Source organism: Choloepus didactylus, chromosome 17 (genome assembly GCF_015220235.1).
Source record: "Choloepus didactylus isolate mChoDid1 chromosome 17, mChoDid1.pri, whole genome shotgun sequence".
Lineage (NCBI taxonomy): Eukaryota > Metazoa > Chordata > Mammalia > Pilosa > Megalonychidae > Choloepus > Choloepus didactylus.
In genome coordinates, this window is record NC_051323.1 from 27905025 (window position 1) to 27920602 (window position 15578).

The 15578-nt window shown below is 40.0% G+C and overlaps 1 protein-coding gene across 3 annotated transcripts in view; it reads right to left on the reverse strand.

Moving 5' to 3' along the window:
• UGP2 (UDP-glucose pyrophosphorylase 2) overlaps positions 1 to 15578 on the reverse strand; it is a 69874-nt gene that overhangs the window by 4136 nt on the left and 50160 nt on the right. For all 3 annotated transcript variants that reach the window (XM_037806858.1, XM_037806857.1, XM_037806856.1), the window contains exons 4-8: positions 6147 to 6332; positions 4750 to 4883; positions 3288 to 3585; positions 1442 to 1639; positions 638 to 880 (exon numbers count right to left, since the gene is read on the reverse strand). In XM_037806858.1, the coding sequence (XP_037662786.1) occupies positions 638 to 880; positions 1442 to 1639; positions 3288 to 3585; positions 4750 to 4883; positions 6147 to 6332 (1059 nt within the window). The remainder of the gene's footprint in view (positions 1 to 637; positions 881 to 1441; positions 1640 to 3287; positions 3586 to 4749; positions 4884 to 6146; positions 6333 to 15578) is intronic.

Consider the following 15578-nt stretch of genomic DNA (forward strand, 5'->3'; position numbering starts at 1 on the left):
ACTTCATTAGCCTTACAACATTTCATGTGATTAAATTTTTTGGATTCTACTTAACATGTTACGGTGGGGTTTTACTTGCTTGCTATTTACTTCCCCTGCCTGGAACACTTTTGCCCCAGATGCCCGCATAGTATACACAACTGCTCACTGAGTGAGGCCATCTCTGGTCACTCGATGTCAAATCACACCATCACCTACCTCCACATTCCCTATTCCCCATCCCTGCTTAATTTTTCTCCACAGTAGTTTCTATCACCTGGCACACTATACATCTGCTTCACTTACTAATTCCATGAAGACAGGGATTTTAGACTGTTTTGTTTACTGCTAAATCCCCAGTACCTAGAACACTGCCAAGCACATGCTAGGGGCTCAATAAATATTTGTTAAACCAGAATTAACTAATGAAAGCATCACTGATCTTGGCAGAGACATAAAATATTCTAAATTTTAAAACATTCCTATTCCCTGTTGTAATCAGGTTTTGAAACTAAGGTATGTCTTTATCTTCTACAATTGATTCCCTTCAAAAGACACTAAAGATGGAGGAAATCAAGAGATCAGCAGTGGAGACTAATTAAACTCCAATTCACATGTCAATCATGTCTTTATAATTAAACATTTAAGAAATGCATACCTTTGTAAAAGAACTGCCTAATTTAACCAAGGGTACTGTAGGAAATTCCCGCTTTTCACTCATTGTCAAGGATCCTGCATTAAGGCTATAGAGGTTTGACATCACTAGCAGGAGATCTGATGTGGTTTTGACAGGTAGAAAACGGCTCCTAGGAACATTAATACCTAGAGAATTCTCAAAACTTTTAATGGCAGCTCCTACTGCAGTTTCCAACTGAATGACATTCAGGCCTCCATCCAAAGTCTGTAAGAAAGGAGGGTGGGGAAGAAACAAACAGGTTTCAGGCAGCTACAACTTAGGTCCATGTGGGCTAGTTAATATTTGGGGAGTGGTTTCAGAGAGTCAATGAAGAAAAAAATTTTAAGAACTGACATTTACTGAACACCTACCATATGCCAGGCTCTTATATATGTGGTCTCTTTTCAGTCTTTAACTCTTCTGTTCAGTAATATTTCCATTCTACTGATACGGAACTGGAGGTTCAAACACTCCTGCAAGGTGCCTGCCTATGGCCAAAGGGCCTGTGAGTGTCAGAGCAGGTCCTTGACTTCTGGGCCCAGTGCTCTTTCCACCACCGTGGCCCAGGGTCAAGTAAGGGGCGCCATGGCTTGGCACATCACTGGGATGAGCACAGACTGAAATACAGAGCCAGGAACTGGAACAACTGACTAGGCAAAAAGGAGTGACAAGGGAACAGACGGAAGAGTGGAACAGACAGACCAGAGGCAGCAGGCAGGGAGTCTGTGTGGCCTGGTGTGGTCTAAGGAACCCAGGAGAGCGCAGTGGGCTGCAACTGTGGCTTACCTTTGGATTCACAATGATTTCCATGTCAATGGCATTCTGCTCCTGCAGTCTTTTAACTGCTGCAAGAGAGATCCATAAATTGTTTGTGTTAAATATTTTGAATTTTGATACAGATTTGAACTCATCGACATGTGCTTTTGGCACTTGAGCGATTTCCACCAGTCTCAGTTTGCCTTCATACTGAGTGAGTGTCCCACCCTAAAAAAGGCAGAAAATAGTGAGTACCTCCACATCTCTCCCAATTGCAACCCACCACACTGTTTACAGCCCACAGGGTTTATAAAAAGCACTGGCAGTGATTCTATCTGTGATATACAGGCAACAAATCTGAAGGCAGAACCAAAGAAAACAAGTTGTCTGTTGTTTTACATGGCCTGTACATAATAAAAGCGCTGTGTGTACATCAGGGTCTTCCTCACTTTCCTAAGGCCTGTTACAGGAATTCCTTTTATTTCCAAAACCACCTCCCAGCACCAAACAGCTAGTTCTTCCACCACAAACCCTGCTCTGACTGGCTCTGGGAGAAGGGCTGAGAAAAGGGAAGGCAGAGGCACAAGAGGGCAAGAGGCAACCCCTGAGTGGCCTCGGCCTCAAGATGTTTTTGGGGCCACTAGGCCAGGCAGTGTAGGCAGAGGGGGAAATTTGCAAGGGGCATAAAACCCAGCCAGAGCCTGACTGTTTTAGAAGTCACACACTGCCCACTTTCCTTACTCCCTGTGGGTGAGCTGTAAAACCTCATGTGCCATTTCATCAAAAGTCAAGGGTCATACGGAGAACATCTTCTTGACCAAAAGGGGGATGTGAAAGGAAATGAAATAAGCTTCAGTGGCAGAGAGATTCCAAAAGGAGCCGAGAGGTCACTCTGGTGGGCACTCTTACGCACACTTTAGACAACCCTTTTTAGGTTCTAAAGAATTGGGGTAGCTGGTGGTGGATACCTGAAACTATCAAACTACAACCCAGAACCCATGAATCTCGAAGACAATTGTATAAAAATGTAGCTTATGAGGGGTGACAATGGGATTGGGAAAGCCATAAGGACCACACTCCACTTTGTCTAGTTTATGGATGGATGAGTAGAAAAATAGGGGAAGGAAACAAACAGACAAAGGTACCCAGTGTTCTTTTTTACTTCAATTGCTCTTTTTCACTCTAATCATTATTATTGTTATTTTTGTGTGTGTGCTAATGAAGGTGTCAGGGATTGATTTAGGTGATGAATGTACAACTATGTAATGGTACTGTAAACAATCGAAAGTACGATTTGTTTTGTATGACTGCGTGGTATGTGAATATATCTCAATAAAATGAAGATTAAAAAAAAAAAAAAGTCAAGGGTCATGACCACCAAACATACAAGGTAAAAATTAAATGTATACTTTGCATAAAACTGCTTTTTTTTCCCCCCAGCTTCAGAGATATAAAAGGGACAAAACCAAAAATATATAAACACATAGGTGGAAATAGTAAATTTTCATTAAGGGGACAAATAAACAGAAACACTTAAGCATCAAAGTAGAAGAATATTAAAAATTTGGACAAACTTACTGATGTGTTTTCACATGTTTCAGATTTACCGTATGAATATATGGAACCGTTTTTAGTTAAAATTACTGGTATAGATGATTTTTAAAATAAAGATGCTTTTAAGTGCTATTAGCTTTGGATTTATCATACAGATTATTACATCAGACAGAACTCAAGGTGTACCGCAGAATACCATTTTACTCCTTCTTACTATGTTGTCAAGTAGAAAATATGTTCTGCTTAAAAATAAAGTCTGACTATATAAAAGCTATACAATGTGAAGATCTGAATCCCCAAACTGCTTCCTCTTAATATTTACCTTTACATCTGCCCGTGTTTTATTTGTGACTTCCATGACAAATTCACAGCGTTTCCCATTGGGTGGGTTCATTAGATGATTAAGAATATAAAGATCCACTGTGGCACCCAGATTATCTATGTTAGACACAAAAATATACTCTTTGCCTTCTCCTATAAGGGTATCGAGCAAACCAGAGTTGTAGAAACTGGCATAAATATCACCATGTCCTGGGGGGTACCAAACTTCAGTATTTTCCCCTGAGTAAGATACATTCTTTGCCACAGGCAGTAAAGATTCTTTATTAATCCTTGGGTACCTTAAAAAAAAAAAAAAGTTATTTTACAGTATCAACTCTGGAGCATCCCAAATCTTTAAGTAAAACAATGCATTAAAATTAAATAAAATGTCCCTCCTTTTCAGAGTCTAAATAAGCAATGATAGGCGATTCCATTTAAGAAAATCTCTCGTATCTGTATTTTCTAAAGTGTGTTCTCTAGAGAATAAAAGTTGTTGCATAAAAAAGTTTTCCATGGTCACACAGATGGGAAGAGCTCTAATAGCTTTAACATATTATGTTTTATGATTTTCCCAGAAGAGGGATATATTTAAATAATTTCTCTCAAACTCACTTAGTTGTGAGATTTTTCTTTTCCTTGAGAACCTTTTTGGGAAAAGCTGCCCATTCTTATAAACTGGTACATACAACAATGGGTCTCTTTCTTTCAAGGAAAATTAGCAGCAGGTTAGCATCCAGGGACATTTGCTTCCCACCACCAGTGAGAACACAGGTTGGTGTGGGGACGGTGGAGGAGAGAAACAGAGCCGCCAGCACCGTAACAGACTAAAGACCAACCAGAACATGTGACAAAGTATCCCATGGGAAAACAGATTTGGGGAGGGGGAGAAAAACAAGCAACTAATGGTATAACTTAAGAATATGCCTGCAGTACAAGTTTATGTAGACCTGTGTCCATCCTTAAACGGAAGCTTTGTTTCCCCAGTTGCCTGGGCTTCATCATATCTCATTATCTGAATTCCCTTTTATTCTCCTCTCCCGAAGTAGATGATTTTCTCCAGAATTTATTCAAATGTCCCTAAGCCTACACTGAGGAAATTCCTTCCCATAGGAAAAAAAGTTACTGATATTGTGCAATATAGAAAAATTTTCACGGACCTACCTGGAGACCAAATATGCCCTCAGAAAGTTAAGACCTAAGCTATCCTCAATATTCTGGATTTGGAACAGAGTTCAACATATAAACTCAAACAGATATTTCTTTTAAGAACTGGAAATTACGGAACTGTAGAGTGACTGTAATATCACATATCTATTAAAAAATGTTCTGCCTTCAAAGGCAGCAGACACTTGCAAATGTTAGTCTTTGGCACAAACATATCTTGAGGTTGCTCTGTTATAAACAAGACAAAGTCCTCTTTCCTTCCCAGAAGTAATACCCCCAGAGTTCATTATAACTTGTACCTGCTTTGATTAAAAGTGTAGATTTTCACACGACAATGACTGTACTTCTGTAGTATTTTTTTTGTATCTTCATCTGTGTTAAAAGAGTTCATTAAAACAAGAGGAACATCCGTATCATAGGTTTTGTTCAAATGCTAGGGAGGAAAATGACAATCAGATTACCCAGATTTACTTTTCTTTTGTTTAAAACTGTACAATTAACTCTTAATGGTTAATCAGAAAATGTCTACTTAAGTTAGGCAAATACATAGATTTGACATAATTAAAAAAACTGCTTAGCTTAAGTCAGACATTCTGCTAAGCAATTCACCACATACTTGTTCATTAAGTCAACCCTTTAAAAGAGAAACCATTGCCCACCCTTTCTGGATGACTATATCAAGGGCCAGAAACGTGGCGGGCCAGCAGGAGAGCTAGGACCCCAGGCAGCCCGACCCTGCAGCGTGTGCGCTGCACGGGACCATGTTCCTCCCGTGTGAGCGAGCGCTGACTGCGTGGACATGAAACTGCGTGGACATGAAAGTACAAATGTTGTGAAGACATGGCTCCCCATTCTCAGGACTATGGTCAGGAATTCTGAATCACACTCCAAATGAAATCTTTTCAATCTCCAAGAAGAACTGAGAGGCCCCACACAGTTGCGAAGAATTACAGGGTCTAAGAAGTCAGAGTGCCCTATGTTGAAATTCTGGTTCTGTGCTCACTGACTAGCTAGTAATGCAACCTCTCTGTGCCTTGGTTTCCTCATGTGTAAAATGGAGTTGAAAATAATACCTTACCAAGTTTGGGGGATCAAATGAGTCAATTCATGTAAAGTGCTTAGAATAATACTTGGTGCACAGTAAATGCTGGATACACGTTAGCCACTGCTACCGCTAGTGTGGTTATCGTGGCTGCTGGCACCAAACTAGGCACGATGGATGAAGAGAGAAAAAAGAAAGGGCCACTGCCCAGACGAGCTTATGGTCAACGATTAATGACTTTATCATCAGAGAGGAGCCAATAATTAACACCTACAGCATCCAACCAGGTACATGAGCTCACCCCAGCCTCCCATAAGGGGCTAAAAAAGCATCCCCCCAGCCTGATGAAGGCTGCCATGAGAAAGAGGTGGGCGGGGGCGGGAGAGATCACAGGGGAATCTCTAACACATCCAGAAATTTCAGCAACCAAAGATGCAATTTAAGACCTATAGCTTTTACATAACGCTAAGGATTTGCCCTTAGGAGAACTAAAGCTTTTTCACACTAACACAGAGACTAAAGATAGCAGGCTCCTTAACTAGCTCAAATCACATCTGCTACATTTTATAATATAACATTTATAGTAACTTAAAAAAGATTGATTTTAATACATCTTATTTTAGTATCTCATGAGAAAGGCCAAATGTTACTCACTTCAATCTGCTGAACCGTGAGATCCAAAAAGGTGTTCTCATTCCTCACACCGATCAGACTTTTCGGGCCTTTGCAGCCCATGCTGGTTCCCAAACCGCCATTGAGTTTCACCACCACCAACTTATTCAACACAGAGGAGATATTATCGGGCAAGCCCCTGGCCTTTATTTTTTCATAGGGTTGAATCTGGAAAAAAAAAAAAAAAAAAAAAAAAAAATTGTAGAAGTAATTCAAACAGCTTTATGAGAAGTTAAAGCAGATGAATTCCAGGGTTATTTCTATGCTTCCTTAAAGAGTGTTGGTTTCTCTGTGGAAAGTTTCAACTGAATTTCCTTTAGGGTCACAGGTCCTTCTGGTTTGAAATCAAGTAGTTTCAAGCTACTTTTCTTGCACAAAGTAGTTCAGTGGCTCACTACATTTCAGTAGAGTAAAAGGGGGGAAAGTTACAGTCTACAAATATTTGGCTGGTGAGAGCATCCAAGTCCCTGGGACTATCCTCAAGAACTCAGAATACCCAATTTGCATCAGCATATCAAATGGCATATACAAAATTCATCAAGTCTATGTATTTCTAGTACACTATGAAATCTACTCTAATTCTGGGGAGAAACATAAAAGTTGTTGATCATACATTACTCCTCCTTCCAAAGGAGACAAAACCCAAACCACACTTGTTCCATGCCATTCTACTCCATTCAGTCCTAAGTTTGCCCTTCAGAGGAAGGTGACATAGGTTTTTTGAACATACTTCTAGGGATGTACAAGATCAGAATTCCTGCCTTAACAATTTAACTATTACCCTCCCCAGCCCCGAGGATCTGGGGGAAGGTGCGGATGTGTTGGACATCCTCACCTGGACTGGTGTTGATGTTGTCACAAACACTGGGACTGGCGGTTTGATGTGCTGAGCCCTCGAGCATGGGACTTGCCCTTATGAAGCTCATCACCACAAAGGAGAGTCTAAAGTTGTATGTAATGGTGCCTAAGAGTCTCCCCCTGAGTACCTCTTTGTTGCTCAGATGTGACCCTCTCTCTAACTGAGCCATCTCGACAGGTGAACTTGCTGCCCTCCCCCTACGTGGGACCTGACTCCCAGGGGTTTAAATCTCCCTGGCAACGCAGAGTATGACTCCCGGGGATGAATGTGGACCCGGCATCGCGGGACTGTCTTCTTGACCAAAAGGGGGATGCAAAATGAGACAAAATAGTTTCAGTGGCTGAGAGATTCCAAATGGGGTCGAGAGGTGACTCTGGTGGACATTCTTATGCACTATATAGATAACACCTCTTAGGCTTTAATGTATTGGAATAGCTAGAAGTAAATACCTGAAACTACCAAACTCCAACCCAGCAGTCTGGACTCCTGAAGACAATTATAGAATAATGTAGATTACAAGGGGTGACAGTGTGATTGTGAAGACCTTGTGGATCACACCCCCTTTATCTAGTGTATGGATGAGTGGAGGAATGGGGATAAAAACTAAAGGACAAGTGGGGTGGGATGGGGGGATGATTTGGGTGTTCTTTTTTCATTTTTATTTTTTATTCTTGTTCTGGTTCTTTCTGATGTAAGGAAAATGTTCAGAGATAGATTGTGGTGATGAACGCATAACTATGTTATCATACTGTGGGCAGTGGATTGTATATCATGGATGATTGTATGGCATGTGAATGTATTTCAATAAAACGGAATTTAATACAAAAAAAAAATTTAACTATCAGCGATTCATTAAGAGCACTTTTGTATAAAAGCCTGTATTGGAAAAGTAAGGGTTTCTCGTTGCTCCAACAAATGCCCTGGAATGGAGGGAGAGGACAAGAGCTGGACTTGGAGAGAATCCCACCTCAATCTCCTCCGCAGCACCCTCATCTATTTCTGTGAGCAGAGAGCCTTAATCTTCAACATCTCCCTAACTGGAAAGGAACAATGACACAGTGGAGGCCCAAATTCTTTTGTTCCAAGCAGAGGCACAAGCAAGTCTAAACCTCTCATAGCAAGAATCAAAGCTTTTTAAAAGATTACAATGTATTTTCTATGCATTTATGGGCTATTTGAGATACTGCTGCAGTTCTGCTTTAAATAGAATAGATTCTCAAATGTACTCTTTTACATTGCAGTATAGGATAGACAACACCTGAGTGGACCAAAAAAGCCACACAATAGATTCTCAGGAGAGCTCTTGTAATGTGTTCTGTGTCCTAGAAGTGTGTGGTATTTGGTGTGTGTGCATGTGTGTGTGTGTCATGAGTGAACTTTATGACTGGGAGAAGGAGTCAATGGGCTCACACACCAGGGATCTAGATCTACAGGGGTAAAACTTCCTTTATGCTTGGTCAAATACACACATACATCTCTTATGTAGATTCTTGCCACACAGTTCTTGCTGTTAACAGGTCTTCCCACAAAAACCTAGTTTGTGTCTCCTTCTCTTATTTCCTCTCCTCTGCAATAAGCTAACTGCCAAAATCCTATATCATGTGAACAGATAATACACTTTCTTGCTTGGTGTAAATACTGAGGAACATGAAGCCCTCTTCTCCGAGGCTCTCTGAATTATTTTCTAATGTGACAGGACTGTCAATCTTCCCAGTAGGTTCTGCTAAGTGCCCTTCAGATGCCATTCATATTCCTAAACAAAAGAAGGGTTGGTGACAGAAAAAGGAGGCGGGAACAGGCCTGTGGGCACCATGGCCTTCCAGAGGGCTGCTACCTAAACACTGGGACACACCAAATGCCAAAAAGGAGACAAGGAGGTGGGAAAAAACAGACCACACTGGTCACTTCCCTAGAAGGCTCAGTTCAGGTGAGGACAGTGTGCAGGTAACACCAGCTGGGACAACGCAGAGTGGCAGGACCTGGGACTCAAGACACCAGCCCACACCTGTATTCTGAACCTACCAGCATCTCCTGTCATTTCAAGGCAAAAACCTTTCAAAAATGTAAACAAGGTAAGGAGAGAGTTCTTCAAACTTAAATACACGGCCCAAAGATCAACAGGATGGCACTGTTTTCATTGTCACTTTCTAGGCTCAGTACTGTCCAACAACTTTCTGCCATCACAGAAATGTTCTATAATTTCTACTGGCCCAAAATGGCAGCCACTCACCAATGTGGCTATTGAGCACTTGAAATGTGGATAATGGGACTGGGAAACTGATGTTTTAATTTTTTCTAATTTTAATTAATCTTAATGTAAATCAACATTCGTGGCTAGCGGCCACCATACTAGAGAGTGCCATTCTGAATGGTCAATTATAAAATCAACCAGGAACTAGAATTATATTTCAGTTCATCTTAATAAAACTCTGTCAGCATCTCTTTTTAAAATTCAATATATTATTTTTCATTTTAATGACATTAATATCACATAACATTGAACCAAAACCATGTAAAGATGAGCTAAAACCTGATTCTTCTTGATCTCCGCTAATCAATATTCCATTTATATAACAGTGCAAAGGAGTAGGCTTTTACAAGGGACACATAATGTTCAATTTCAGTCTCAGAATTTTACCAAATAACCTGTATTCAGCTTCAACCTAAGCCTCTGGAAGGCCGAATGCCAAACCCTACACTTCAATACCATTTTTCAAGGGTCCCTGAACCCATGATAATGTAGGTACATTTAATTACACATTATAACAACATCAGCAATTCAAGCAAGGAATATCATGGGGATTTGTCAACAATTGCATATCCTGCTTCAAACAGAGGTAAACATTCTAGATGTAACTTGGAGTGAAAAATTTCACGTAGTATTAATATTCTATCAGTTGAAGTATGCATGATTATTACAAGAGTAAAAATACTATAATTAATGATTTTGAAATAAAAATACTACAATAATGATTTTGAAAGCTATTAATTTTATGTACAACAGTTAATGTTTTCAGATATTTCAGTTAAAATAAACTGGAAACTGACAGTACACATGAAAACTAAGTACATCAGTTAGATATCTTTAGGAAGAATATCATTTCCTTTTTGAGTCAACAAATGTTTATATTTATATAAATTAAAGTAACAATGCAATTCAGCTTATATCTTAATTCTAATCGCTGAATTATTTGGTTTACTAACATTCATGGCATTAAAAGTGACCTTTAGGAACCATATTTAGTTTTCAGTTATTTAATTCCATTTAGGTCACAAGTCTTTCAAGAAAAAGTACTAATAGCCATTTTTCACCTCCAATGAAGATGAATTAAAAACCAAATGTCAACTTTATTGCCTCAAAATTTCACTGGAAGCATTTTGTCCCTTTTTCTTACTGCACAAGACAAGAGCACACAGGTCATTATGGCAGTGAATAAAAGTATTTATGTTTGGCAGCCGCCACCAGGCTGTTATCACTCTCTGACGCCAGCACCGCCTCCAGCTTGCTGAGTTCCGGCCAAAGAAGGTGGGTAAGTGAGGAGGTCTTTACATCACAGCTTGTACACCGTCGACTGCCAGCAAATCAGCCAGTGTTAAAGCACCCAGGAAGCAACTGGCTACAAAAACTGCTTGCTAGAGGGTTCTACTGGGAGGGTCGGAGTGAAGAAACCCTCATTGTTTCAGACGTGGTACTGTGATGCTCTGTGACATTAGCTGTTATTAGAAGTCCACTGAACTTCTGGTTTGCAAACTTCCCTTTCAGTATGTGGTGCGAGAAACTGCTCAGGACTTCAAAACAGATCTGTGCTTCCAGAGTGCAGCTGTTGTTTCTTTGCAGGAGCAAAGTGAGGCCCATCCGGTTGGCCATTTTGAAGACACCGACCTGTGTGCTGTCCATGCCAAAAGTATAACAAGTATGTCAAAAGAGATCCAGCTTTGAGAATGTAAAATGAAGGTGCAGATTGGTGGTTCCTCAGGAAACTAAGTATAGAATTACCATATGATCTGGCAATCCCGCTGACAAGCATATAACCAGAAGAACTGAAAGCAGGGATTCGAACAGAGAGTTGCACACCAGTGTTCATAGAGGCATTATTCACAATTGCCAAAACATGGAAGCAACCCAGGTGTCCATCAACAGATGCATGGATAAACAAAATGTAGTATATATACACAATGGAATATTATTCAGTTGTAAGAAGGAATGATGTCCTGATACATGCACAACATGGATGAACCTTGAGGACATTATATTGAGTGAAAATAAGCCAGACACAAAAGGAAAAATATAGTATGGTCTTACTGATATAAACTAATTATAATAAGCAAACTTAAGAGTCAGAATACAGAATACAGGTTATCAGGGGATAGAATGGTGGGAGAGAAAGGGGAGCCGATTCTTAATTTGTACAAAATTTCTATTTAAGTTGATTGTAAAAGTCTGGAAATGGACAGTGGTGATACTATCACATTATTTTGAGTGTCATTAACAGCACTAAATTATGTTGGTGAATGTGGCTGAAAGAGAAGTTTTGGGTCATGTATGTTACTAGAAGGAAGGTTAGAAGATAAAACACGGGACTGTATAACACAGTAAACCCTGTTGTGGATGACAGACTGTGGTTAATAGTATAAATATAAGAATGTTCTTTCATGAATTATAATAATGTACAACACTATTACAAGATGTTAATAATAAGGTGATATATGGGGAAAAAATACACTAATGTAAACTATGGACTACAGTTAACAGTAATATTTTAACATTCTTTCACAGCCCTCAACACAAGGGTTTGTAAAAAAAAAAAAAAATTTAATTTAAAAAACAAACAAACAAACAAAATACATTCTTTCAGCAAAGGTTCCACAGTAACTCAGAGTCAATGATAAGGCGGTATATGGGAGCATTTTATTTTTTACTTGACTTTTCTGTAAACCTACAACCTCTCTAAAAATGTACCAATAATTTAAAAGAAAAAAAAAAAAACATGCTTAGTGAAAGAAACCAGACACAAAGTACTACATATTGTATGATTACATTTATATAAAATATAAATAAAAATAAATTTATAGAGGAAGAAAAATTTTCACTGGAAGAATGCCTTCCAAAGACGTGTATTCATGAAAAATCATCTTTGTAGATAAGTCATAAAGAATACAGAATTCATGAAGAAAAGAAGTATTTAGAGAAAAAATTATCTAAATACATTTTGTTTGCAATAAACTTTAAAACCATGGATTTTATTAGGACACTTTCAGAAGCCAACTCCTTAGAACTCAGTCTACTGAACCTAAACAAATAAACGAAAGACATGTCAAAATGATTTCTATGGCATGCCAACCATTGTGAGTAGCTGAAAACACAGAATCTTTAACATTTGGCCAAGTTCTAAATCCTAGGTACAAAGTTCATGGTAGAAACTTGTTACTGGAAAGCTCGTCCCTGAATCTTATTCTACTATGCACCAAAAAGTTCCTGGACATTACTTCTTCCCTGTACTTGGTCACACAAACATAATCAGAAATCCCTTTTTAAGTATGAAAGCAAGACAGACTGATGAATTCAACTATGCTAAAAACATGAAATCTGAAGAAATTTTTATAGAATGGAAAAGTTAAAAAAAAAGCATCAGGCAAACATCAACAACAAACAGCATGAAAGAATGACTTAGGAATCACAAACATTCCATGTTTTGTTCGTACCTTTCAACCTACTGCCAAGAGCTGAGAGGTAGTGGCCAGCCTCATCCTTCTGCTTCCAAGACCAATTACCAGAGGAACATTACTTACATGAGATGTTCAAACAAGATGGAACAGCAAGTATTACACTTTACACAGGCTGCTTGAACAGAAAGATAGCCCCATAAATTATGCTTCGGAAACAGCAATACCAACATAGCAGAGCTTACCAACAGCCAGTGCTAGCTCATTTGTCGGAACCTGCTGAGAAATAACCAGCACATGTGCCTTGAGTGTGCAAGGACTCCTCACATGATAGGGCTGTGAAGATCTTCCACTCATTCTGTTCTAGGGAAGATGCTAAAATTGGTATTTCTGCAATGAAAACTGAGATATAGATGGAAATTCAGACACTTATTTTTGCCTTGAAAGCTATTACTCCATTGCCAAATTTCTAGATCCAAAATCTAAGATCTCAAGTGTCTGAGTGAAACAACAAATGCACACAAAAATATTTTTTTAAAGCACGTAATTAAGGCAATATAAGTGAGAAAATATTCGGAAAGCATCTGCAAGCGTACCTAAAACTTCAGTTTGTGGAACTGTTCCAACAAAATGGGCATCAGCAGCAGCAATCAAATTTACAAGTCCAGGAGACTGAGAGGACAGAGCTTCAATTTAGTCAGTCATCATCAGAGACAGAGGAAAGCCTGACATGTGACAGCAACATCACAATCACCAGCATCCAATACTGACAAAAACTGGTGAAAAATATGGTCCTCTGCCAACCTCGGTTGATAAAGTCTATTTACTGTTGCAGGTGTGCATTGTAGTGACCACCCAAAATTCCAAAGTCACAATACAAAGAATTCTCTGAGAAATGCCACATTCAAAGCCTTGCATCCTAAGCTCAGTGGGCAGGGAGTTGTCCTAGCTCTACAGATGTCAATGAACCACGGATGTTTATGTGATGCTTTCAATATACTCCCTTGTCTTGCTATAAACGAACCCTTTCAAAGCAGCAAATTAAACACAGGTCCTGCTGAGGAACCTGACTGTTAAAAGAACTCTGAGGGAAAAGGAAGAAGAAAGGCACAAGGTCAAGTATGAAAAGAGGAGAGACGTCCAGAGAGAGCAGGTTAGTGCTGCGGCTGGAATCCTCTGCTCGAGGTCTCTCACTTGTGTTCTTCAACGTATAACCCACCCAGCGACGCCATCACCCACACATCCGCAGAAGACAGGACCAATCGTCTGATTCCAGGAAGCCAGGACATTTGTTGCCTGAAGTTTACTACAGGTTAAAGTAGGTGGTGAGCATAGCTTTCCATCACATAAATCGCCCTTTATGCCAACAGGTGTTCTCTCTATTGCTGACACTGTCCACAGCCTCCACCAGGGGACCTCACCAGGCCACTCAGAACAATCCCACAAAGTGTTTAGTTCAACAAGTTGAGAGGATCTGTGTTAGAAAGTTGCTTAGCAACAGCTGAAGTTACACGAACACACCTAATCCCACAGCCATTTTTAGACCTGCCCTCCACTTTCCCCTTCTCAGCTCCCCCAGGAGAACACACAAAGACGTCTCCTCAGGCAAAGACAGATGGTGTTCGGAGACAACAGGGTGTGCCATGCACTGCTCCAGTGGGCCTCACTGTTCTGAATCACTTTAGCCAGTTGCTAGTGCCGTCTTTGTGCTCTCAATGCTAATCACCCTCTTTCTCTTTCTTACAGTCATGACTAGAATTCAGTGTTTTAAGACCTCCACTGCAACTAAACATGCAGTAGCACAATCTACACAGGTGAGGGGGCAGATCCCAGGAGGCTCCCAGCAAAATGTCCAGGGGAAGCTAGGCCACTTGTTTTTTTCTAAGTGGAAGAAAAGAATTGGTCAACTATCCAACTTCCCTGGGGAATGCACGAAAGAAAGCAGTTGGCAATCTACTAAAGAACGTGATTTAAACATTCTGCCCTCAAGGATGTCAATCTAATTTTTCTGCAGAAACTGAAAGGAGATTTTTGAAAGATCTTTTCAAAACTGTCTACCATGATCTGTATCTTGCCAAGTCTGTTCACAACGTAAGTTTCCAGTTAGAAGAAAAGCCGAATTCATCACACGGCCATGGACACACTGTCCCCATTAGCATAGTGTAACCCAGTTCTTGGTAGCAATTTGTGCTATTCCTGGAGACAGTGCCAAATATCCGAAGCAACTAACAGTACCTGCCCTGTTATGGTTCACAAGGGTATGATTATTGCAATCTGAGAGGAGATTTTATTTTCAATAAAAGCAAATCTGCCTGAAAGAAAATAAGCTATGCCAAACCCTCACTGCCCAGTGTCTGGGTGCTGAGTTCTGTGCTAGGCACTTTCATATATTGCCTCTTTATTTATGAAGGTAATGACCAAAATCTAAGTCATCTGAAAGCTCCCACAGGCTAACTTAATGACAAAAAAGTCATACATAGACCAGAGTTAGTTTTTTTTCCACTAAAAAGCTGGCAAATCATACTATGTACATGCAGTATTTCACATGGTCCACCAAGAAGTTCACAAACTCCTGTTCTGCAGAAAGAACAGAAGCCAGCATATATGGGAATGCCCTCAATACACTCCTACCAAACCCTCAGGACTTCCCTACTTCTCCATCCTTGTTTCCCCCCCTTCCTCCTGGTTACAAGGAAGAGCTCCCCACACCATAAGGCAATTTTTCTGTCAGTGCCCATTTTCTTCATCATCCTGTTGCTCCTCAGCTTCAGCCTCTCTCTCCCTCCTCTTTTCGGTTAGCAGGAACATATTCAAATATTCGCCATCTCAAAAACAAAAGAGCCACAATACACACACTCAACACTTCCAACACTCACATACCTTCTACCTCC